This window comes from Mustela nivalis (assembly GCF_964662115.1).
Source record: "Mustela nivalis genome assembly, chromosome: 6".
Taxonomy (NCBI): Eukaryota; Metazoa; Chordata; class Mammalia; order Carnivora; family Mustelidae; genus Mustela; species Mustela nivalis.
Genome location: NC_139025.1, coordinates 116640840 through 116666795, shown reverse-complemented (window position 1 = coordinate 116666795; position 25956 = coordinate 116640840). Strand labels below are relative to the sequence as shown.

Sequence of the window (25956 nt, the reverse complement as noted above, 5' to 3'; positions counted from 1 at the left end):
CTGTGTTAGGGCATGGAGGAAGAAATGACGGGTTGGTTTGAGGTCATAGTAAGGGTCAAATGCCCTAATAGTTACTATGGAGGAGTGCTGGAAACATAGATCAGGAGACATTGAACTAGCTGTGGGCAGGACTTGGGGTGGGGTAAGGGCTTCCCAGAAGAAGTGATGTTTTAGCTGAAATTGACTGATTGATTTATTTAAAGATTTTATTTATTTGAGAGAGAGAGCACTAGCAGGGGTTAGGAGGAAAGAGGGCAAAGGGTGCAGGGGAAGCAGACTCCCCACTGATCAAGGAGCCCAATACCAGGCTCCATCCCAGGACCTCAAGATCATGAACTGAGCCAGAGGCAGACCCTTAACTGACTGAGCCACCCATGTACCCCTATTTATTATTTATTATTTTTGTTTATTTCTTTAAAAGATTTTATTTATTTATTCGACAGAGAGAGATACAGTGAGAGAGGGAACACAAGCAGAGGGACTGGGAGAGGGAGAAGCTGAGCAGGGAGCCCAATGCGGGCTCGATCCCAGGACTCTGGGATCATGACCTGAGCCAAAGGCAGATGCTTAACGACTGAGTCACCCAGGCGCGCCCCTATTTATTTTTTTAATGAAGATTTATTTATTTATTTTAGGGAAAGAGAGAGAGGGAGAGAGAGCAAGGGCATGGGCAGTGGGGGACGAGGAGAGGGAGAGAGCGAATCTCAAGCAGACTCTCCACTCCCTCTCATGACCCTGAGATCATGACTTGAGCCAAAAATGAAGAATTGGATGCTTTAACCAACTGAGCCACCCAGGTGTCCTCTAGATGAGATTTAAAATAGGGGAGATTGGGGCGCCTGGGTGGCTCAGTGGGTTAAAGCCTCTGCCTTCGGCTCAGGTCATGATCTCAGGATCCTGGGATTGAGCTCCACATCAGGCTCTCTGCTCAGCAGGGAGCCTGCTTCCTCTTTTCTCTCTCTCTGCCTGCCTCTCTGCCTACTTGTGATCTCTGTCTGTCAAATAAATAAATAAAATCTTTAAAATAAAATAAAATAGGGGAGATTAACAGTAGAGCTGGTGGGGCTCCTTGCTCAGTGGGAAGCCTGCCCTCCACATATGTGCTCTGTCTTTCTAATAAATAAATAAAATTTTAAAAAAATAATAAAAGGTGTGACACCTTAAGATTAAAAAAAAAAAAAAAAAAAAAAAAAGAGGAAGTAGAGGTGGTCAGGCCTGGTAGGTTCTGCCAAAGATTCTGGTTTCCATCTAGATGGGAGCCACTCAACGGGCATGGTTGTGACAGAATGAGAATTTCGTACTTTTGGAAAGACACCTGTGGGTGCCACAGGCTTGAGAAGGTATTGGAGGGAGCAACAGGCAAGTGGGAACCAGGTTTGGAGATTATTTTTACTCTAGGGAGCAATGATAGGATCCCAGGAGAGGGTTCCGAAGATTTGCAGTGGGGTTGGACAGCTGTCAGGGTGGGTAACCTATTCTCTGTGATCTTCCTTGCCTCAGACCCCACAATGTGTCCATCTCACACACAGGAGATGTTTCTCAAGGGAGTGCTCTCTGCACCTGGGGATGGGGGCACTCCATGCTAAGAGAAATCCCCAGTCACAAGACCACTGCCATTTCCAGGGCCTCTGGTACTGTTGCTTCCCTCCGCCTCCGCCAATGACTGCCTTTAGGGGCCTTTGAACTTGCTGTCTCTTCTGCTTCCAGATACCTGTGTGCCTGGGGTCTTGATTCCACACTCTTGCCTCTGCTTACTGTCATTTTCTCAGTGAGGCCTTCTCTAACTACCCTATTTTTTTTAAGTAGGTTCCAGACCCAACATGGGTCTGGAACTCAGAACCTCCAGATCAGGAGTCCCTCCACCAACTGAGCCAGCCAGGTGCCCCTGACCACCCACCCTATTTTGAATTGCAGTTTTCCCCTGGGGTGATTTCTACCCCTTCTCTCCTGTATTTTTCTCTAAAGCATTTTTCACCCTATGACATTCTCTATGTGTGATTGGCACCCCGTCCCTCCACCCACCCCCGCCCCGTCCCGCCCCCGACCCGACCCCAGAGTAAGCTCTATGTGAGCGGGAGTAGGGTCAGTTTTGATCACTTGTGGATCCAACGCCAGCATGCAGAACAGTGCCTGCCACATAGTAGGCATTTGTCCAGTGTTTGAGCGGAGTGGTGAAGGGGCGGGATGAACCTCTGTTTGCGGTTGGGCCAGCGGATGGCGGTGTCATTCGCTGGGTCGGGAAGCACGGGCGGGTTGGGCGGGTGAAGTGGTTATTTGGGGACAGGATGAGCAAGACACGCAAATGCGACTTTCCCCTCCTGCACGTTCTACAGCAGGAGGGCTCGGCACGGGCAGCGTCCAAGGCAGCCAGCCAGGCGATCCGTGTGGCGCTGGGGCTGCGTGTCCTGCCACAGGCGTGGACTACAAATATGACACGCGCAGGCTCCTCCTTGCAGGCAAAAGCCTAGCTCCGCACGCAAGCCGGGGCCCTTTGCACCGCCCCCCCCCCACCCCTCACCAATCGCGCACCCGCCAGGCTTCGGCGTTCCTCTCCCTCCACCCTCACCTCCAGGCTCGCCTAGGGACTGGCGCTTTAAGAGCCCCGCCCCCGACTCCTCTCCCCCTTCGCGTGACTGTGCCGGGACCCGAGGTGGGGAGTCAGGCAGCTGGGTGGCTGCGCCAGGCTCCAGGGCCTTCTCACGCGACTGCCGGGCACCGCGCGCAGCCCAGGTGGAGCGGGGATGGGCCGCGTGACCTCTGCCCCCTGGAGGGATGTACCAAACAAGTGCACGCTAGCCTGGGGAGGCTTTTGCGCTGGGCGTCTCCCTCCTCGGTCCCTAGGCCCCCCCTTCTCCCCGGTCCGAGAGTCCCCCTCTTCTCGGTCACCTGGAGCTGGCCGCACAGCCTGCTCGATTTCTCCGCCCCTCCACTAAGCTGGCAGCCCCGGAGTCAAAAGGGAACCTCGAAGGCCTGTGGGTCCCCCCTGGAGGTACCCCCAAAGTGGTCCTAGAGCTAGTGAGGGCCAGTGAGCGCTCAGCGAGACTGAGCGTTTCCATCCATTCCCGCCTATCTATCGCCTATCTATCGGGGAGCTCAGACTTCGGCCAGTCACCCCGGCTCTGGGGGCTCTTGGGGAATGAAGCCAGCCCTTCGGCGCCTCTGGCCTTCCGGCCCCGGTGACCTCAGGGCTGGGGTCGCCGAGCTTCTCACGCGAGCCCGGACTCAGTAACCCGGGGGAAAGAGGTCATCACAAGGCAGCCCCGCCCCGCCTGCCAGGCCCCCGTCAACTAGTAGCAAGAGGGAGGCACTTGCAAGCCCAGTGTCCTAGGGAGGCAAAAATTAGGGTGAGGGGTTACCGCACCCGGGTCTGGAGGGCTTCTCATACCGTGTCTTTGGGCGGTTTGGGGACTTTTTCAAATCCCCACCTCAGGTGGGGTCTGCGCTGTCCATCGGGACCTTGGAACTGGGGTCTCAAGTATCCCCAGCCGTCACCCCTTTTCCTGCTGGCACTTGGATGAGGAGACCCCATAGTGAGTTCTTACCTGTCCCTGAGTTCCCCCAACCCAGTCTAACCCCCACTTCCCATCTCCGGTTTCTCCCCTCTATCCCCTCTATCCTAGAGCAACCCCCTCTTCAGTCAGCCCCTCCCTCTGCCTAGCTCCAGGGGGTGTGGCCAAGCGCTCCAGCTGTTTATAAAGGTGGAAGTGCTTTTCACCCTCATCCTGAAGGTGACAGTTCCTAGGAGCCTTCCCTGATCTTCTTTGGGGTCTCCGGCTTAAGAGACCACTTGTCCCAGCTCACTTCAGTACCTCCTCATAGCCGCAGGTGAGTGCTGGGGACTTCTGGCTTGCCCTTTTCCTCCCAACAGTAAGAAAATTTTGATGCCTCTTAGGTTTTCCTAGGTGGCCGCTGACCTGGCACCTCAAAAAAGGAGGCTAAGAGTGTCCTTAGTGACCAGGCACTCCACCTCCGTAGTGGGAATACTGAGGCCAGGGGAAAAACAGGAATTAGCCAAGGTCCCACAGCTAGTGTCAGAATTCTAGATTTTCCATGGGCTCCCTTCAAGGACTCTGGGATTCAGCCTCCAGTTCCATTCCCACTGACTCTCTGAAAGCCTCTGGGCTTCCCCATCAGGGTCACCTGGGAGGCTGGAATAAGTACCGTATACACTGCGGGAGGCAAGAATGATGTGCAGTGCCTTGTTCAAGCTGTGTGAGGAGGGGGGCTTCTCCCTGGGTGGACAGGTTGGATGGAGGGGGCAGGTTGGGTTCTTATCTGTTGTACCTTGTCTCATCTAAAAGCTACCCCTGGCAGTCTCAACCCTCCTACACCCAAGGCCTGGCTTGTAACACCCAAGATGTGCTGGCCAGAACAAGAGAGGCTGCTCTGAACGAGAGTCCTGGGCACTGCCCAGGGCCCCTCCCTATCCCACTAACTGCCTTCTCTGTCCTGTGCTCTGGGGCAGTCTATGGGAGAGCCTACGGAGAGCTGGACTGTCAGTCCCTGAAAACTTACCAGTCACATCTTTCTTGGCCTCTTACTGTCGTGCTAAGGCTGGAGGTTTCTGGGCACCCCGTGTGCCGAAGGGAAACCATGGCACCCCAAGACCTGTCCCTACATCACTCAAGGAGTCAGGGCTTGAAGGATCTAGCTCCTCCAGGAGGCCTCCCTAGACAGATGGCTGTATAAGGTAGGACCTAGGCAATCTCCCCATCTTAGGAAGTTCTGTGGGGAAACCAGGATTCAGATGGGGAGGCTCCCAGGTCAGATCTAGGTTTTCTGTTCTCTGAGATCTAACTGAGCCTCCTGAATCAAAGATCATATCCCCACTTCCACCCCAAGTGATATAACTGCCAGAAAGGCAAAATGACAAGTCCAAGGCCCGTGGACTTGGAATGGGGAAACCTGGAGCTCCTCATCTCCAGTCTGGGACACCTGGCAGGAGCCCCAGTCAGAGACCCATGTCTTGAAGAGAATACTCAATGAATTTGCACACCCTTTCTAGAACAATCCTAGAGAGAAAGTATTGTCTCCACTTCTGTTAAATTTAGATTGATTCCTAATTTCCCCAATTCCAGTCTAGTGTTTTCTTGCAGCCCTTATCTGGTGGGAGTCTTCCATTTATTCTCTGTTCTTTGGTGACTAGGAAATGGGGGAGGCCCAGACCATTCATTCATTTAGAACTGAGCCCAGTGAAAACCCTGGCCTGGATTTCTGTGACCGGGAGCCTTTTGTAGCTTTTCTCTGGTTGCTTTTAAACCCTGGGTCAGTCTGACTCAGAGAGCCTCATGAGGCGTAGTAGTATGGCTTAGGCAGTGGCCTTGGGGTTCCCTGTCACTTCCCTACCCTGTCCCAGGGTCTGGTCTGGCAGGATTCCCTAGACCCTGGGATGGAGATATAGAAAATGGAGAGTTCTAGGAGAGAATGTGACCACTCTTCAAAGGGAGGTAGCTGTGACAGGAGCTTTGGAACTTCCTAGGGAACTTTCCCTGAGAGGTCTGAGTCCCAGCTCTGTCACTGAGGGGTGGGTGACTTCATCAAGTCAATAGCCCCTCTGGAGGTCAATGTCCCGAAATGTGAAATGAGCCAAAAGGAGCACATGATCCCTAGTTCTCCTGACGTCCTTGTTTCCCCAAGTGAGGTGGATAGTACTCAAGGGGGTTGGTGGTGACATATGTCGATTATGTGTTTGATAAATATTAGGGGGAAAAAATCAAACCTGTACTTTGACACGGGTTTTTTTGTTTGGGATGATGCTATGTGGGTAGATTTAAAGTTGATTATATTTTATTTTTTTAAGATTTTATTTATTTGTTTGACAGACAGAGATCACAAGTAGGCAGAGAGGCAGGCAGAGAGAAGGAAGCAGGCTCCCTGCTAAGTAGAGATCACTGTGATGTGGGGCTCCACCCCAGGACCCTGGGATCATGACTTGAGCCGGATCCAAAGGTAGAGGCTTTAGCCCACTGAGCCACTCTGACGCCCCTAAAGTTAATTTTAGAAAAGTATAAAATAAGTGACAGTACAGGTGCTATATGAGAATCACAGACTGATGTGTAGAAAACCCTTTTTAAAAAAATTTATTTTATTTTATTTCATTTCACTTTAAGGGGGCTCCACGCTGGGCTTGAATTCACAACCCTGAGATCAAGACCTGAGCTGACATCAAGAGTCGGATGCTTAACTGACTGAGCCACTTAGGACCCCCAAAGAAAAACCTGTTTTAGATAGGTGCAGCAGTGTTCTGGAATTGGGCACTTTGGGTTGGGAGTGTGGATCCAACACTGTGTGACCTTGTGCTAGTTACTTAACCTCTCTGAGCCTCACTGTAGTCTACCTTATAGGCTGTGGCCAGGACTGAATGAATGACTGTGAAATTCTTGGCACATGGCCGCATCTCAACAAACAGCTTCTCCCATCTTCTCCTCCCCTTCATGTCCAGATACTGTTCTGGATAGGAAAATTTCTCCTTTCTTTGACCAGCATGCTGACACTTTAGGACACTGGTTCCTCATATCCCCCCATCTGATATCTTGGTCTTTTCTCCCCACCCTGCCTCTCAGCAGTCATCTGGAGAACTCTACACTGATGATGTCCTCTGTGTCCAGGCTCTCCATCCCCATCTCGGCCACAGAGTTTCTTCTGGCCTCTGCCGTCTTCTGCCTAGTGCTCTGGGTGGTCAGGGCCTGGCAGCCTCGGGTTCCCAAAGGCCTGAAGAGTCCACCGGGGCCGTGGGGCTGGCCCCTGCTGGGGAACGTGCTGACTTTGGGGAAGACCCCACACCTGGCGCTGACAAGGCTGAGCCAGAGGTACGGGGATGTGCTGCAAATCCACATTGGCTCCACACCCGTGCTGGTGCTCAGTGGCCTGGACACCATCCGGCAGGCCTTGGTGCGGCAGGGGGATGATTTCAAGGGCCGGCCTGACCTCTACAGCTTCACTCTGGTTACTGATGGCCAAAGCATGACCTTCAACCCGGACTCTGGACCAGCATGGGCTGCCCGCAGGCGCCTGGCCCAGAATGCCCTGAAGAGCTTCTCCACTGCATCAGACCCGGCTTCCTCGTGCACCTGCTACCTGGAAGAGCACGTGAGCAAGGAGGCAGAGGCCCTCCTTGGCAGGCTGCAGCAGCAGATGGCAGAGGCTGGGTGCTTTGAACCCTACAGATATGTAGTAGTATCGGTGGCTAATGTCATCTGTGCCATGTGCTTTGGCAAGCGCTATGACCATGATGACCAAGAGCTACTTAGCTTAGTGAACCTGAGTAATGAGTTCGGGGAGGCAGTTGCCTCTGGGAGCCCCGTGGACTTCTTCCCCATCCTTCGTTACTTGCCCAACCCCACCCTGGATTCCTTCAAGGACCTGAATAAGAAGTTCTATAACTTCATGCAAAAGCTGGTCAAGGAACACTACAGAACATTTGAGAAGGTACTGGCTGGGGAGAGGCAGGCGACTGTGGGGAGCAGTAGGGTTGGGGTCGGAAGGTCAGAGACAACTGGAGGAGTAGGGGGTTTGGCGGGCTCTCAGGGACTTCACCCTGCGATTTTGAGGAGAGTGGTCGAGTGGACTCTGTCCTTGGCAGGGAAATAGAACGTTTTCTTAATTGGCTTTTCTATCCTTCCATTAGACAGCAATATTTACTGAATATCCAGTCTGTGCAGGACCTAAGGCCAGTGGTTGTGGGCAACAGAGAGTTAAAAAGCTGGTCTCCTGGCCTCATAGATGACACCTCTGTCTCTGGGGTCCCTTAAATTGGGGCTGCCTGCATTCCAAGGCAGGAGAGAGCCTTAAAGAGGCACGAAAAGCTGGTCTGGCAGCCTTGGGGTAGAGGGGTCACCTCTTGAATGAAGGTGCTAGGGATGTGAGGAACCAGTCCTCATGGAAAGGTAGGCCTGGATTTGGGATCTCGTTCACCTGTGGGCCTTCCCTACCCAGGGCCACATTCGGGATATCACAGACAGCCTGATCGAGCACTGCCAGGAGAAGAGGCTAGATGAAAATGCCAACATCCAGCTGTCTGACGAGAAGATCGTTAACGTTGTCTTGGACCTGTTTGGAGCAGGTATGAGCTACCCCTTCGTGCCTTTCCTACGCCCAGCTGCCCAGACCTGCCAACTGCTTGAGCTTTCCCTTTGTTCTCTGCGGGGCAGGATTTGACACGGTCACAACTGCCATCTCCTGGAGCCTCCTGTACCTGGTGACGAACCCCAATGTGCAAAAAAAGATCCAGGAGGAGCTGGGTAGGTGGGGGCTTCCTTTGAAGTACTCAAGGCAGAAGGCCTGGCCAGGTTCTGGGCAGCCCCTTCATGCACATAGTCCTTTTATTTTATTTTATTGTAAATATTTTATTTATTTGAGACAGTGAGTGAGAGAGGAGAGCACAAGCTGGGGGAGGGTAGGGGGAGAGGGAGAGGAAGAAGAGGGCTCCCTGTTAAGCAGGGAGCCCGATGCGGGGCTCAATCCCAGGACCCCAAGATCATGACCTGAGCTGAAGGCAGACGCTTAACAGACTGAGCCACCCAGGTGCCCCACATGGTCCTTTATGTTCTGCAGACACAGTAATTGGCAGGGCCCGGCAGCCCCGGCTCTCCGACAGGCCCCAGCTGCCCTACATGGAGGCCTTCATCCTGGAGATATTCCGACACGCTTCCTTCGTCCCCTTTACCATCCCTCATAGGTGAGGCTCCATGGATCGACTGCTGTCCCTCCAGTCCATGCACCCCATCAGGGCCAGTGGGAGGCAACAGTGTGGGAGGCAAGGGGATGTCCTTGTGGTCCTGAGCCTGACTGGGCTTCCTTCTTCCCCAGCACCACAAGAGACACAAGCCTCAGTGGCTTTTACATCCCCAAGGGGCGTTGTGTCTTCGTGAACCAGTGGAAGATCAACCATGACCAGTAAGTTGAGAGGAGGCAAGGGCAACTCTGCCCTCTCCCGAGCTCCAAACCCTGCTGTCTTCGGGCCACTTGGCCATCCCCTACCCTTCCAGGCTGGGGTTCAACCCACTGGATGCTTCTGAGCCCCTGGGCTACCACTTTAGCTGCTTCTCTCTGATTACAGGAAGCTCTGGGGCGACCCATCTAAGTTCCGACCAGAACGATTTCTCAATCTCGATGGCACCATCAACAAGGCACTGAGTGAGAAGGTGATTCTCTTTGGTATGGGCAAGCGGAAGTGCATCGGTGAGACTATTGCCCGCCTGGAGGTCTTTCTCTTCTTGGCCATCCTGCTGCAGCAGGTGGAATTCAGTGTGCCCCAGGGCACAAGGGTGGACATGACCCCCATCTATGGGCTGACCATGAAGCATGCCCGCTGTGAGCACTTCCAAGTGAGGGTGCGCACTTAGGGGACTGAGAGCCCTGCAGCCTAGACTCTGCCTACCTGGTCTGTCTGGGCAGCCAGGACAGGGGACTGGCCCAGGTCTGGGGGCTGTTCTAAGCCTCAGCCAGAAACCCACAGATATTGGTCTGGCTGGATTTTGCTGTCTGGGCTGCAGGCAAGGCTGAAGGATCGTGCCTGCCCACCAGCCTGGACTTGCTGCTCTGCGTACTGACCATGGACAGTGGGCACAGCAGGAGCCCCAAAGGAGCAGATGGAGCCTTCTGGAATTGTGCTTGAGCCAGGAGGCTTGGTTGGTTTGGGAGATCCTAAGTGCCTGGAAAGCTTGAGGGAATGCACTAAAAGGCTGTAAACCCAGTGGCTGGCTGGCTTTCTGTGGGGGTGGATTGGCTGGAGAAACATTTAGAGCAGGCCACACCGGGGCCTGTCCAATCCCTCTGACACTTGGGAGCTGTCACTAATGATGGGAAGAAGCATCTTCAGATCTGCTGAGCGATCTGACCACGGGGTTCTGGGCCACTGTGATGCCTTTTGTGTTCTCCCTGCGTCAGCAACAGGGCTGCCTCCCAGCCTTGGAAGGCCCCTGTTCCTGTCCAGGAGGAGCTGGGGACTTGGACATGTCTAAGAGGAGTAGAGAGCAGAGGGAGGGCCCAGATTCAGACACCAGAGACCAGTTCTCTATGCCCTATATAAAAATGCCTTTTAAAAATATTTGTATGCAAGAAGCTTTTTATTCGCCTGCATTTATCATACATAAGAGCTTAAGAACAACTTACTGAGTGCAATAGAGACAAAGTCTAACCCAAGTATCCAGAAATGTGTAAGAAACACCTACCTAAGCTAAATAAAGATATTACCCAGGACTCCTATTGTGGAAATTTTTTGATTCTTGAGTGAATCCGTCCCTCCTCTACCTGCCCAGTCTGAGCCCAGTCTCAGGGAGGAAGAAAAGGAAGAGGGGGCGGTGAAGAGGTGAAGCCATGGCTCTCGGATGCTCAGTGTCCAGCTGGGGCCCAGGACTACCGCCTCACTGCCTTCCTCCAACTGATCACACACCGATGAAGTACATTCTCTAGACCAGGCACTGGGGGATACACAGCAAATAAGACACAGTCTTGGCCTTCAGAAGTCTCCCAGACTCATTGGAGGAACCAACTTCTAAACACATCACCCAATTCATTGTCATGAGGGCTCTACCAGACAGATGCATGGAAGACGAGGCCCTGAGCTGGGGCTGGGTGGCAGGGGGAGAGAGAGAGAGAGAGTAAGGGGATGCTGCAGATCTTGGGGTTATCAACGCAGATTCTTCCTCAAAGGATGAGAGGCAGGGGACGCCTGGGTGGCTCAGTCTGTTGAGCCTCTGACTCTTGATTTTTGACTCAAGTCATGGTCTCAGGTCTGTGAGATCGAGCCCTGCCTCAGGCTTTGTGCTTAGTGAGGAGTCAGCTTGAGATTTTTTCTCCCTCTCCTTCTGTCCCTCTCCCCTACTCACATTTTCCCTCTCGCTGTCTAAAATAAATAAATAGGTCTTTTCTTTTTTAAGATTTTATTTCTCTATTTGACAGAGAGAAATCACAAGTAGATGGAGAGGCAGGCAGAGAGAGAGAGAGGGAAGCAGGCTCCCTGCTGAGCAGAGAGCCCGATGCGGGACTCGATCTCAGGACCCCGAGCCACCCAGGCACCCCAATAAATAGGTCTTAAAAAAAGAAATGAACAATACTAAACTGCAGTGTCTGGGAATACACACTTGGCAACAACTCTACAATAAGAAGAAGGAAATGATTACTATCAGGATATAGAGAGTGGTCGCTCTGGTGGGGAGGGAGTGTGTTATAATTGAAATGGCCATGTAAGGGACACCTGGGTGGCTCAGTTGGTTAAGCAGCTGACTTCGGCTCAGGTCATGATCCCAGCGTCCTGGGATCGAGTCCCACATTGGGCTCCTTGCTCAACAGGGAGCCTGCTTCTCCCTCTGCCTGCCACTCTATCTGCCTGTGCTCACTCTCTCTGACAAATAAATAAATAAAATCTTAAAAAAAAAGAAAAGAAATAGCCATGTAGATGGCTTCCAGGATGACTGATAAAGTTCCATTTCTTCTTTTTTCCCCCAAAGATTTTATTTACTTATTTGACAGAGACACAACAAGAGAGGCAACACAAGCATGGGGAGCAGGAGGGGGAGAAGCAGGCTTCCTGCCAAGCAGGGAGCCTGATGCCGGGCTCGATCCCAAGACCCTGGGATCACAACCCGAGCTGAAGGCAGACACTTAACCCACTAAGTCACCCAGACATTCCCCATCTTTTCCTCTTTCAATTATTTCTAGTTTTATACCCATGCAGCTGGAAAAGAAATTAGTATTATTTCAGTATTCTTAAATTTGCCATGACTTGTTTTATGACCTATCATATGACGTATCTTGGAGAATGTTCCTTGTGCACTTGAATAAAATATGTTTTCGGCTGCTATTAGATGGAATCTCCTGTATATCTGTGACAGGTCTATTTGGCATAAATTTGGGAGTGTGTTATAATTGAAATGGCCATGTAAGGGACTCCTGGGTGGCTCAGTTGGTTAAGCAGCTGCCTTCGGCTCAGGTCATGATCCCTTGAATCAGGACATGATTCAAGTCCAATGTTTCCTTGTTGATTTTCTCTCTGGATGATATATCTATTATTGAAAGTGAGATTTTGAAATCCTTCACTATTATGATATTACTGCCTACTTTTCCTTTCGGATCTGTTAGTATTTGCTTAATATATATTAGATATTCTGGTGTTGGGTGACATATATATATATGTATATTATATATATGATTATTATTATTTCTTGTTGATGAACTGACTCCTTTAGCATTATACAGTGACCTTCTTCGTCTTTTATTAGCATTTTTGGCTTGAAGCCTTGTTTTGTCAAAATACAGCTACCTATGCGATCTTTTGGTTTCCACTTGCATTGTGTATCTTTTTCCATCCTTTCTCTTTGAGCCTCGGTGTGTCCTGAAAACTGAAGTGTTTTTGTTGTTGTTGTTGTTGTTTTGTTCCTGTTTGTTTTTGGGGAGGAAGAGCCCGGCAAGAACTTTGTGACCCCAGGAAAGCAGCTGCTAGGGAGCAGCACCTGGAGCCAAATGGGCTTCTGTGGGCAGGTAGGAGACGTGGCCTGCTGGGCTCGGAGCCCAGGCTGGATCCCAGTGGCGCTCCTTCTTGTTCACGTGACCTTCACCAAGTGTGGTAAACCGTCTGCGTCAGCGGAGGAGCAACAGGAGGCCTCCACAGAAGAGCTCACTAAGTGTCCGACTTCGTAAGCACGAGGCACCCAGCAGCTCAGTTAAACCTCATCACGGCTGCGCGCGCAGGGACCGTCACCCCCGTGTTCCACTTGAGAAAACGGAGAACCAAAGATGGTAAATACCACGTCCCGCGTGGTCCGTGGGGGCGGGGGCGTCCATACATTATTTCAAATTCTCCTTTACTTCCAGTCGGGGCACGTCGGTAGCGGCACCTGGGAGAAGGTCAGGTCAGGGCTGAGGTTGGAGAACACGCAACAGCTTCTTCACGCCTCCCTCTCTCCGGCTGAAACACTTGTTCCCACCCCCGCGCTCTTTGTCACGCCCCCTGCCGGCTGTGGAGAAGCGACCTTCGTTTCCCAGCTCATGCTTGAGGCCACATGGGCCTGCAGCCTGGAGGCAACAGAGAGAGGAAGGGACCCGTGGGCCCCGGGGAGGTGAGTGGGGCTGACTTTGCCGGGGTGAAAGGAGATGGTCCGTCGGGAGGCTCAGTGCCGAGGCTCACATCAGGCGGCTGGGCTGTCTGCTTCAGCCAGGCTTGCTGGGCCGCCGGGGACCTAGGAGGGAAACCGCACAGGAAGGTGGTAGGTGGGGAGCTGGGGCCCGGCTGCGGACCTTCCAGAAGAGACAGTGCTTCACCTTGAGGAATGTGTAGGCGCTTGCTCCATAGGAAACTAGGGAAGGGCATTCCAGGAAGAGGGAACAGCATGCGCAAAAGCTGCGGGCCTCAAACCCTGGCTGTGTTTAGGGAGCTGTGTTTCCAGGTGTGGCCGAGGCCTGGAGGGCCCCGGGAGTGGGGTAGCTGCAGATGGGCCTGGAAGAGAGGCGGGGCCAGCTCATGGACACCACGGGCCTAGAGCTGGGCCTCTGGGAGTGAAAATGGACAGCAGGGACTGACCTGTTGAGGTATGGGCTTTGGAATGCCCTTGTGTCAGAGATTGTGGAGTTAAATGGGAAGGGGGAGATTCTAGAGGGGGTGGAGGGAGAGGCAGAAGAAGAGCTAGCAGGAGACAAATACAGGTTAAACATTTTTGTTTGTTTGTTTGTTTTATTTTTTTAAAAAGATTTTACTTATTTATTTGACAGAGAGATCACAAGTAGGCAGAGAGGCAGGCGCCGGTGGGTGGGTGGGAAGCAGACTCCCCGCTGAGCAGAGAGCCCGGTGCAGGGCTCCATCCCAGGACCCTGAGATTATACCCTGAGTGGAAGGCAGAGGCTTAACCCACTAAGCCACCCAGACTGCCCGCAGTTTGAACATTTAGCCATTTCCTCCTCCCCTACAGGCAGTGTTAGTTGGATCTTGGTTTTTTATCCCTTCAACCACTTTATGTCTTTGGATTGGAGAATTCATTTCATTTACATTTAAAATAATTTTGGGAGTGCCTGGTTGGCTCAGTTGGTTGAAAGTGCTCTGGTCCTGGTCCCAGAGTCCTGGGATTGACCCCCACATGGGGCTCCCTGCTTAGTGGGGAGCCTGTTTCTCCCTCTGCCTCTGCAGCCCCCACTGCTTGTGCTCTCTCTCTCTGTCAAATGAATAAATAAAATCTTGAAAAGAAAAATAATAAAATAAAATAATTATTGAGGGATGCCTGACTGGCTCAGTTACTAAAGCATGTGACTCTTAATCTCAGGGTGGTGAGTTCAAGTTCCACCTTTGGCATGGAGGCTACTTAAAAATAAAATAAAATATATAAAATAATTTTTGATAGGTGAGAACTCACTAATGCCATCTTCTTAATTGGTTTACTGGCTATTCTGTAGTTCCCTTGTGTCTTTCTTCCTCTTTCTGCCTTCCTTTGTGAATTGATGGTTTTCCATTGTGGTATGCTTTGACTCCTTTCTCTTCATCTTCTGTGAATCTACTATAGGTTTTTGTTTTTTTTTTAAGATTTTATTTATTTACTTGACAGACAGAAATCACAAGTAGGCAGAGAGTCAGGCAGAGAGAGAGAGGAGAAAGCAGGCTCCCTGCTGAGCAGAGAGCCCAATGGGGGCTTGATCCCAGGACCCTGGGATCATGACCTGAACCGAAGGCAGAGGCTTTAACCCACTGAGCCACCCAGGCACCCCTACTGTAGGTTTTTGCTGTGTGGTTACCACGAGGCTTACATAAAACTTCTTCTAGATATAATTGTCTGTTTTACATGGAGAGCAGTTTAACTTCCAATGGATAAATAAACTCCATTCTTTTATGCCCTCCTTTTGTTTTTGATGTCACAATTTACATCTCTTTATATTGTGTATCCATTAATAAATTATTATAGCTATAGCTATTGTAATCATTTTGGCCTTTAACCTATTTCTTTGTAAAATTCCGGTATAATTAAATGTAATTAGTGTTATATAGGTTTCAGGTGTACAATATAGTGATTCAAAAGTTTTATACATTACTCAGGGCTCATCACAGTAAGTGTCTGTCCTTTAACCTTTATATTAGAATTAAGTGGTTAACACATCACCACAGAACAGTATTAGAGGGGTGCAGGGAAAGCAGTGGGCAGAGGGAGAGGGAGAAGCAGACTCCCTGCTTCTGGGGCTGGATCCCAGGACCCTAGGATCATGACCTGAGCCTAAGGCAGACAATGGACTGAGCCAATCTTTTTTTTTTATCAGTCAGAGAGAAAGAGACCACCAGTAGGGAGAGCAGGAAGAGCAGTAGGCATAGAGAAAAGGAGCCCAAAGCAGGATCATGACCCAAGCCAACCACTTGCCTTCTTCCTTACACTACCACAAGTTATAGATCAGAAATTGAGTTTTCTAGAAGGAACATCAAAAAGCTTCAACAATGAACCATTACAGACACTCACCAGACTATACTAAATGACCAGGCCAGGACCTTTCAGACCTTTTTAGTCCAGAAACAGGGTCTTCATGAAAGTAGACAGCTCCACCCCAAGACTTTTCAATCAAGATCAATACCCAAAAATAATGCTAGTAATTTACCTTTTAATTCTGCTAAAAGATACATTGTTAACAACTTAAACCTTTCTTTAAAAGGTAAATCTTTTGGGGTGCCTGGGTGGCTCAGTTGTTAAGGGTCTGCCCTCAGCTCAGGTCATGATCCCAGGGTCCTACATTGGGCTCCTTGCTCAGAGGGAAGCCTGCTTTTCCCTCTCCCACTCCCCCTGCTTGTGTTCCTTCTCTCGCCGTCTGTCCAATAAAGTCTTTAATCAAAAAAATCACAATGAGATTGCTTCACAGTCAATAGAATAACTATAATAATCATCATCTTAAAAAGGAGGAATAAAAGTGTTGTGAGGGTGCGAAAAATTTCGAACCCTTGTATATTGATAATGGGAATACAAAAAAGCAGCCACTGTGGAAAACAGTTCCTCAATAAGTTAAACAGAGTTATCGTATGACCCCACATTTGCCCTCCTAGATAGATACCCAAAAGAACTGATAACAGGTGTTCGAACAAAAACTTGTACATAAATGTTCATAGCAGCAATATTTATAGTAGCCAAAAGGAAGAAACAGCTCAAATATCTATCATAAGATAAATAGATAAACAAAATGTGGTTTGTTCACACCCTGGAATATTATTCAGCCATAAAAAGGGATGAAGTGCTGGTACATATTACAACATGGTTGAATCTCAAAAACAATATTCTAATGAAAGAAGATACAAAGTCCCCATATTGTACTAATCCCATTTAAATGAAATATCCAGAGTCAGCAAATCCTTAGAGACAAAAGGCAGATTAGTAATTGACAGGGGTTGTAGGGAGAGAGGAATGGGGAGCTACTGCTTTATGGGCGGGGTTTCCTTTGAGATGATGAAATGTTCTGGAATTAGTGGAGGTGGTTGCACAACATTGTAAATATGCTAAATGTCACTAGTGATAAATTTTATGTCATATGTATTTTACTTAAATAAAAAAAAATGTTCAGGAGTGCCTGGGTGGCTCAGTCAGTTAAGTGTTTGCCTTTGGCTCAGGTTATGATCCCAGGGGCTGGGATCAAGTCCTGTGTAGGGCTCCTGGCTCAGCAGGGAGTCGGCTTTTCCCTCATCCTCTGCTCGTCCTCCTCTGCTCATGCTCTGTCTCTTGCTTTCTCTCATTCTCAAATAAATAAAAATAAAAACTTAAAAAAAATTTTTTTTAATTTTATTTATTTATTTGACAGAGAGAGAGAGATCACAAGTAGGCAGAGAGGCAGGCAGAGAGAGAGAGGAGGAAGCAGGCTCCCTGCTGAGCAGAGAGCCCGATGTGGGACTCGATCCCAGGACCCTGAGATCATGACCTGAGCCGAAGGCAGCGGCCTAACCCACTGAGCCACCCAGGCGCCCAAAAAAAATTTTTTTTAATGTAAAGAAAAAAAAAAACCTCATAAGGAGTGGGACCCTTGTAGAATGTTGAAGTAGCTTAGTTTGGGTCTAAGAACCAGTCAGAATCTTTTCCCGTGTCTGTTAGAGCCATTTAGAATCTCCATTTCTGTTCGAGCCAATCAAAATCTCCTGCATTCATTCAGTGTAAAATCTATCCGACCTGCTCAAGCATTGCTGAGATTCTCTGAATGAACACAGGGCTCCCTTGCCTGGCAAGTTTAATTCATTCCTATCTTTCAGCTGGTCTTAGTATCTTATGAATAGGGCCAGTCTCAGCTGTGTGATCCTCAGCAAGTGACTTCAGCTCCTTGGGTCCATGTTTTCTCAACTATGAAATGGGGTAATACTTCCTACCTATTCTATGTTGTATACATGTTGCATATGGTAGGATAAAGTTGGTGAGGCCACAAGAGGAAATAGGGATGAGGCTTGGATGGAGGACATTTGTATTCACAGGTGCCAGAGAGAGGGTCACCACACATCACACAGGGCCACAAGAGAAGGGCCTTGTTACTTGCTTTGGTCAATAGAAGGAATTGCAGGGTGCCTGGGTGGCTCAGTGGGTTAAGCCTCTGCCTTCGGCTCAGGTCATGATCTCGGGGTCCTAGGATCGAGCCGTGTGGCGAGCTCTCTGCTCAGCAGGGAGCCTGCTTCCCTGCCCTCCAACCCACAACCCTGCTTTCTGCCTACTTGTGATCTCTTTCTGTCAAATAAATAATAAATAAAATCTTAAAAAAAAAAATAGAAGGAATTGCAAGTGATGGTGTGCTAGTTCTGAGCATCCTACTGTCCTTTCTTAGGCTCCGGACACCACCAAGAGCAAACCCAGGTTAGTCTGCTAGAGAATACAAGACTATGTGGAACAAAGAGCAGTCAACGCCACCTTCAACCAGACAGACCCTGGACAGCCTTCCTTGAGCAAGTCCAGCAAAGATCAGCCACTTCTGGGCACCTGGGTGGCTCAGTGGGTTAAAGCCTCTGCCTTCAGCTCCGGTCATGATCCCAGGGTCCTGGGATCGAGCCCCGCATCGGGCTCTCTGCTCAGCAGAGAGCCTGCTTCCTCCTCTCTCTCTGCCTGTTTCTCCACGTACTTGTGATCTCTGCCTGTCAAATAAATAAATAAAATCTTTAAAAATAAGAAAAAAAAAGATCAGCCACTCCTAGCCCAATCAGCAGAACTATCCAACCAATCCATAAACTAATGAGCTAATAAATCATTGTTATTTTTTAATATTTAATTTATTTGTTTGAGACAGAGCGAGAGAGAGAATATGAGTGGGGGGAGGGGGCAGAGGAATAAGCAGACTCCTCGCTGAGCAGGGAACCCTATCTGGGGCTCGATCCCAAGACCCCGGGATCATGACCTGAGCCGGAGGCAGGCGCTTAATGGACTGAGCCACCCAAGTGCCCCAAATGGTTGTTAATTTTAAACCACTAAATTTGGGGGGGGGAGTTTGTTACATAGCAATAAATAATTGATACAGTATATTAATTTGGTTTCCTTGGTTGAACAAGAAGCTTCTTCATGGCAGGCCTTATTTGTTGCCTCCATCCTATGTTTTAATGCCAGAGATGAGCACAAGGTTGCCATTCCATACATCCTTGTTGATTTCTTCCCTAATAACTTTCTCTGTTGGTTGGGTGAGTTGGAGCCCCTTACTTTGCTTGTCTAGGTTTACTTCTCTCCTGTTTACACCTCTGTCTGCTTTTCCACAGGCTTGGGTCATGACTAAGTAAAGATGTATATTGCCTTGTTGGGGCTTTTTCCCTGAGCATTTCTTTCTTTCTTTCTTTCTTTCTTTCTTTCTTTCTTTCTTTCTTTCTTTCTTTCTTTCTTTCTTTCTTTCTTTTTTTTTTAGAGAATGGAGAGGGAGCAGAGAGGGGGAGAGAATCTTCAGCAAGCTCCATGGCCAGTGCGCAGGGCCTCTCAGGGGGCCCGATCTCATGACCCTGAGATCATGACCTGAGAGGAAATCAGGAGTCTGATGTTCGGGCAACTGAGCCACCCAGGTGTGCGAGTTCCTAAGTGATGCAGGAGGGATGTTAGAGTGTAAGCCGATGGCCAAGAAAGAATTCTTGAGATGTCTTTGGTGAAAAAAGGTGGTTTTATTAAAGCATAAGACAGGACCCATGGGCAGAAAGAGGTGCACTGGGGTCATGAGGAATAGCCTATTATATACTTTGAAGTTGGGAGGGCTTAAGGATAGCTCAAACCTCCCAGGTATTTTGGAAACAGGTTTTCAGGATCCTGTGGGGCTAGCTATTGTTAGGAAAAGGTCATTTATCACTATTTAGTAAAAACTCAGTCATGAGACCCTTCAGATGTGTATCAGTGGGTCATATGCTTGGAGTATGATTGCCAAAATGCATCTTGGGGGTTGGAGATAAAGGAAATTTCCAAAGGAATTTTTATGTGTTAAGGTAGACTCTCAGGATCCTGGGGATTGGGCCTAAGATTGCCTTTTGCCCTTAGCAAAGTATTAACATCAAAACAGCTGAGTTCCTAGAGGAATGTCACTCTACCTGTTTCAGGTGGGCTGCAAGTAGTAGTGAAAATTAATAACTTTTCCTCTGCCTTCATTTCCCAAATCACTGAGCAGACTCAATCAATTAGTCTCAGTCTATTTAAGAAAAATGTAGACTCATGAAATAGGCCATTGAATTCTTGGGTTTATCACAAAATTTGTTTAAAGGCTCTTACCCTGCATGTGAAACTATTTGTTGATTTCCCACTTGGCACTTCTCTTAAAGGGGAAATGTCAGTGATCTGAGGATGTAGTACCCAGGTGAGTGGTAGTAGACAATAAGGCATCATGGAGATATACAACCTGTAGTCATCACCCATTTGGGCTGTGGGGAGCACCCAGAGGTGTCCTGAACTCAATTATTCTGCACCACGAGTTTAACCCTTGAGGTATGCTGGGGGAGGACAGCTGGCTTCTAGGTCCCCAGGAGCACAATGAAGCCGAAAGGGAGCTCACCGTCTGGGCCATCTGCCAGAATGACCTAGGAGGTTTTTTTCCATGCAACCCCCTCCCTGCTGACCTCTGAACTTCCACTGGGTCCTGCTCTGTACCTGTGTAGTGAGATCTTCTCTCCTGAGTACTTTAATAGCAGGCTTGCAGGTTCCGGTGAGGAGAATTGCAAACCTGTGCACCCCTGCAAAGCCCTTAAGGCTTGCCTGGGAACCTGTGAAGGGAAGCAGGCACTCCTGAAACTGTTTAAAACTCTAAGGCCCAAGCAGGAAGTGGTAAGTCAGCAACACCATTTGAAAAGGCCAACTGTAGGTGGCCCATGGGGGACTCAGTGGGTTAAGCCTCTGCCTTCAGTTCAGGTCATGATCTCAGGGTCCTGGGATCAAGTCCCACATTGGGCTCTCGGCTCAGCAGGGAGCCTGATTCCCCCTCTCTGCCTGCTTCTCTGCCTACTTGTGATCTCTGTCAAATAAATTTAAAAAATCTTAAGAAAAGAAAAGGCCAACTGTAGGGGAGCCTGGGTGGCTCAGTAGTTGGGCATCTGCCTTGTGCTCAGGTCATGGTCCTGGGATCCTGGGATTGAGCACCCCTGCCGGCATTGGGCTCCCTGCTCAGCAGGAAGCCTGCTTCTCCCTCTCCCACTCCCCATGCTTGTGTTCCCTCTCTTGCTGTGTATTTTTATGTCAAATACATAAATAAAATCTTTAAAAAAAAAAAAAGAAAGGCAAACTGTTGCTGGGCCGGTGGACCTCGGAGGATGCAGGAGGACAGGGGAGGGAGGACAGGAAGCTGAACCGCTGGAGCTGGGAGCCACATCCTAGGTGAGGGGAGTCTGTGGCCTCAGCTGGGACCTTTGTCTGTTCTCTTCCTGGACATCGTTTCCAACAGAAAACACACCCTCCCCTATTACCCAGCACAGTTCTACCTTACCCTGGTTCTTTATGCTCATTATCTATCCCTGCCTTATTGAAAAAATGAAAGCATTCTTTCATTAGACATCGGGAAAGGGGGCGTCTGGGTGGCTCAGTGGGTTACAGCCTTTGCCTTCAGCTCAGGTCATGATCTGAGGGTCCTGGGATGGAGCCCCGCATGGAGCCCCCCCACCCCCGGCCCCTGCGTGCAGCATCGGGGCTCTCTGCTAAGCAGGGAGCCTGCTTCCCTTCCTCTCTTTCTGCCTCCTTGTGATCTTTAAAATAGAAAAAAAGAAAAAAAATAGACATCAGGAAAGGAGCTTGACAGAGAAGGCCAAAGAGAAGGTAAGGATCACAGGGTGTGGCGAAGAGGTGTAGTGGTGATGTAGTTTTGGAATACAGGTGAGGTTTGGTGGGGTGAAGTCTGGAGCTGATGACCAAGAAAGAATTCTTGATCTGTCTTTGGTGCAAAATGGTGGTTTTATGAAAGCACAGGCACAGGACGGGTGGGCAGAAAGAGCTGCCGCCCCAGGGTGGTGAGGGGTGGCTGGTTTTATACTTGGGAATTGGGGGTGGGTAAGGAAAAGGGAGGTTTCGAAAGAACTTTCATATGCTAAAGAGGACCTACCAGATACTGGAGGCCTTGCTATTGGTCAAGCTAAGCTAAGGTCAAGCTAAGACATTAACTTTAAGACAGATGGGAGCTTCCTGGAGGAATGTCACGAAAATCCCACCCAGGAGTGGGGGAGGGAGGAGGTTGCTGGGTGTCAGCCTGTGCCTTGTCCTCAGTTAGCCTTCTGCTCCCTCCTCCGGCCAGATTCCCTCTTGCTGTTAGCAAAGTATTGATATATTCTTTTAAAGATTTTATTTATTTATTTGACAGACAGAGATCACAAGAGGCAGAGAGGCAAGCAGTAAAAGATGGGGAAACAGGCTCCCTGCTCAGCAGAGAGCCAATGTGGGGCTCCATCCAAGGACCCTGAGATCATGACCTGAGCCGAAGGCAGGGGCTTAACCCACTGAGCCACCCAGGTGCCCCTAGCAAAGTATTGATATTAAGGCAGCTGAGTTCCTAGAGGAATGTCACTCGGCCTGTTTCAAGGACCTATCAATGGGCCACGGAAAGTAAAGAAATCTAATAGTTTTTCTTCTGCCTTTGTTTTCCACATCACTAAACTACTTACAGCCCATTGACAAATCCCTGAGACAGGCAGAGTCTGACCGTCCTCAAGGAATACACAACCACCGTAAGGTATTTATCAATGGGCTGCAAGTTTTTTTTTTTTTTTTAAGATTTTATTTATTTATTTGACAGAGCGAGATCACAAGTAGGCAGAGAGGCAGACAGAGAGAGGGGGAAGCAGGCTCCCTGCTGAGCAGAGAGCCCGATGCTGGGCTCCATCCCAGGACCCTGGGATCATGATGGGAGCCGAAGGCAGAGGCTTTAACCCACTGAGCCACCCAGGTGCCCCTGGGCTGCAAGTTTTAAGGAAATTTAATTTTACCTAAATATCTTTAGCCTTTGTTCTCATCTTGGAAGCAGCCAGTCACAAAAGACCACATGCTGTGTGATTCCACTAACCTGTCTTGTAATAGGTGACTCTATGGAAACCCCCCTACCCCTTTATGCATGGCAGCCATTTCCCCATTTGCCCCTCCCCCAAGCCCCAGGCAAGCTCTAATTTAATTTCTGTCTCTACATTTATCTGTTCTTCTGTTGATGGACATTTAGGTTGTTTCCATCTGTGGCTATTGAAAATAATGCTACTATGACCGTTTGTGTACAAAATTTTGTTCCAAGACATATTTTCAGTTCTCTGGGGTATATACCCAGAAGTGGAATTGCTGGGTCATGTGGATAGTCTAACTTTTTGAAGAACTGCCAGAGTGTTTTTTCACATTTTTCACAACTATTTTATGTTCCCACCAGCAAGCATTAGTACTTTCCTCTCCCTTTATTCTCAGGGACTTTTAAAGGAGTCTTCTTTAATTAAAAAAAAATTTTTTTTAAAGATTTTATTTATTTATTTGACAGAGAGAGATCACAAGTAGATGGAGAGGCAGGAGAGAGAGAGAGAGGGAAGCAGGCTCCCTGCTGAGCAGAGAGCCCGATGCGGGACTTGATCCCAGGACCTTGAGATCATGACCTGAGCCGAAGGCAGCGGCTTAACCCACTGAGCCACCCAGGCGCCCCTAATTTTTAAAATTTAAAAAATTTTTAATTTTTAAAGGAGTTTTCTTTAATTTTTTAAAAAAATAATTAATTAATAATTAATTAATTTGTGAGAGAGAGTCAAGTTTGAGTCCAAGCTGAGTGGGGGCAGGGTAGGGGCAGAGAGAGAAGCAGACTCCCTGCAGACCAGGAAGTCTGATGGGGGCCTCAGTCCCAGGACCCCAGGATCATGACCTGAGCCCAAGGCAGAGGCTTACCCCACTGAGCCACCCAGGTGCCTCTAAGGAGTTGGCACAGTCACATCAGCTGTTCAGGCTGTAATCGTCTAGCCTGTGGCTATTCTATTGGGAGGGGAAAGCCTGCCTTTTGGTTGGAAGTTAGTACCCATGGTGGTAATATTGATGAAGTTCTAGAACACAGGTGAGGTTTGGTGGGGTGAGGTCCGGAGCCGATGACCAGGAAAGAATTCTTGAGACATATTTGGTACAAAATGGTGGTTTATTAAAGCAGGGCGACAGGACCCGTGAGCAGAAAGAGCTGCTGCCCCAGGGATGAGGAGTGGCCTATTATATACTTCTAAGTTAGGAAGGGGATTAAGGATGATGTAAGTCTCTAAGGAATTTTGGAAGCAAGGTTTCTAGGACCTTGAGGGGCTAGCTATTGTCTGGGGGAAAAGGTTATTCATTACCAGTAATAAAAGCTTTACCAGTAATAAAAGACCCTTTAATGTGTATCAGTGGGCCATCCGCTTGGGAATGATTGTCGACACTATCTTGGAGGACACTATCTTGGAGGTTTAGAGATAAAGTTTCTAAAAGAATTGTTAAAGTAGACTTAATAGGATCCTGGTTGGGGATAGGGGTTCAGTCAGGCTAGGATTGCCCTTTGCCCTTAGCAAAGGCTTAAGGTGGGGGTAGTTGAGTCCCTAGAGGAGAGTCACTCTGCCTGTTTTAAGGGCCTGTCAGTAGGTAAGGAAATTTATTTATTTATTTATTTATTTTTAAAGATTTTATTTATTTATTTGACAGAGAGAGATCACAAGTAGGCAGAGAGGCAGGCAGAGAGAGAGAGAGAGGAGGAAGCAGGCTCCCTGCTGAGCAGAGAGCCCGATGCGGGACTCGATCCCAGGACCCTGAGATCATGACCTGAGCCGAAGGCAGCGGCTTAACCCACTGAGCCACCCAGGCGCCCAGTAGGTAAGGAAATTTAATAGTTTTTCTTCTGCTTCTGTTTCCCACATCAACATGACCCAGAAATTGTGTCCTCTCTTTATTTCTATTCTTTTGTAAAGATGTCTTGGGCACGGGAGAGCCACCTAAATCACCAGGACAGCTGCTAATCTTAAGATTTCTGTGTGAGTTTCCTCCTCATTGGTCTAATGTGATCCTCTCCACATCCCTGGTGTCACCTCTTCCGGCCACGAGAACTCCACTGTGAGCCGGCTGAAACCAGTAACTGATTGAATTGAAACCCAACTAGGCACCCTTTCCAAGGAAGTTGGCTGTGAAGGCTGCATGTGTTGGAATGTCGCTTAGGCCATGATGGAATTCTATCTTTACTGTTTTCTGTCAGTGTCCTGTAACTACTTAAGCTACAAAACTGGATACTTTCCTCTTGAAAAGCTTTTTTTTTTTTTTTTTTAAAGTTGAAAACCTTTTCTAGTGTTTTCCATGGGTTAAAAACAGCCGGTTCTTTGTGGCCTTCACAGTGGGGCCTTCAGCAAGACTAGCCAAGCTGCGGTGCAGCCTTCACAGTAAAGCAAACTCGGTCCATACATCAGCACCCATCATAGAATAGAATGCAATGGTTAGGAGTGCCTGGGTGACTCAGTTGTTAAGTGTCTGCCTTCGGCTCAGGTCATGATCCCGAGGTCCTAGAACCGAGCCCCACATTGGGCTCCCTGCTCGGCGGGAAACCTGCTTCTCCCTCTCCCACTACCCCCTGCTGTATTCCCTCTCTCACTGCGTCTCTCTGTGTCAAATAAATAAAAATAAAATCTTAGAATGCAGTGGCAAAGCGGGGGAGCAGGGGGGACAGCAGGGGTAGAGGTGGGCAGGCCTTCATCTTACAGGGCATTTATGGCAGGTGGTGATCACAGCAGTTTCATTTGAGGGATCCCTTGGGTCACTTTGGCACTAGGAATCTCTGACAAATCCTGCATGTAGGACTCCACCCAGGAGTTGGGAGTTGGAGGTCAAGGGTCGGGGGATGGGAGTTGGGTCCGAGTGGTGCACGTTTGGGGGTGGTTTTCTTGGTAATGGACCTTCTCTCATCAGTCCCCAAGGACACTCCACTGGGATGCCTATTTAACCCACTGGAAACAATTCAGATTGCAAAATTTAAGAAGGGTACTGCATGGCCTCAGGAGGATCTAGCAGTTAGGTCTCTTCTGCAGGAAACGGGGCAAATAGATGGAGGTAGCCTAGGTCCTTCCAGACCTTTGGGGTTCTAAATCAGGACCCAGACCTAAATACCTCTTGCAGAATGTGTTTGGTCATAACCAGACTAGTAAACTTCTTCCTGATATACTGGATGATAATGATCTAAACAGGCCTCTTCTGAATAAACCCAGATGGGAGGAAACACAGGCCATCCCTGACAAAGGGGATGCTGCCTCTCATTGTTCTCCTGTTAGATTCTCTCTCATTCATTTCCCAGGTTAATGGCTATAGTTGGAAACGACTGTCTGTTAGTTTACCCCAGGATATGGGCTTTAAGGAATATTCTGGGGCACCTGGGTGGCTCAGTCAGTTAAGCCTCTGCCTTTGGCTCAGGTCATGATCCCAAGGTCCTGGGACTGAGCCCCATGTCAGGCTCTCTGCCTATCAGGGAGCCTGCTTCTCCCTCTACCTCTGCTGCTCCCCCTGTTTGTGTTCTCCCTCTCTCTAATTAATAAATAAAATCTTTTTTTTTAAAAGGAATATTCTCAAGCAGCTGTCAAAACTC

General features: G+C 49.0%; 1 protein-coding gene across 3 annotated transcripts; it reads left to right on the top strand.

The window, feature by feature from the left end:
* The first annotated feature begins 3709 nt into the window (after positions 1–3709).
* On the top strand, positions 3710–10200 carry CYP1A1 (cytochrome P450 family 1 subfamily A member 1). 3 transcript variants are annotated; one of them, XM_082735859.1, is made up of 7 exons: positions 3710–3825; positions 6564–7428; positions 7936–8062; positions 8151–8240; positions 8554–8677; positions 8809–8895; positions 9059–10200. In XM_082735859.1, exons 2-7 carry the CDS (start codon positions 6589–6591, stop codon positions 9342–9344), a joined length of 1554 nt encoding a protein of 517 aa, XP_082591985.1. In that variant the 5' UTR covers positions 3710–3825; positions 6564–6588; the 3' UTR covers positions 9345–10200. The 3 variants fall into 3 exon arrangements, with proteins under 3 accessions (XP_082591985.1, XP_082591986.1, XP_082591984.1); XM_082735860.1 differs by having other exon boundaries at positions 3720–3825; positions 6567–7428; XM_082735858.1 differs by lacking the exon at positions 3710–3825 and adding an exon at positions 5865–5949.
* The last annotated feature ends 15756 nt before the right edge of the window (positions 10201–25956 follow it).

Excerpts from the sequence above, each read along its gene's own strand:
- CYP1A1 (XM_082735858.1), top strand. The coding sequence starts at position 5,897 with ATGTGGGGCTCCACCCCAGGACCCTGGGATCATGACTTGAGCCGGATC. Across the intron at positions 8,063-8,150 it reads CTTGGACCTGTTTGGAGCAG|GATTTGACACGGTCACAACT; the intron begins GTATGAGCTACC and ends TCTGCGGGGCAG. Across the intron at positions 8,241-8,553 it reads AAAGATCCAGGAGGAGCTGG|ACACAGTAATTGGCAGGGCC; the intron begins GTAGGTGGGGGC and ends TATGTTCTGCAG.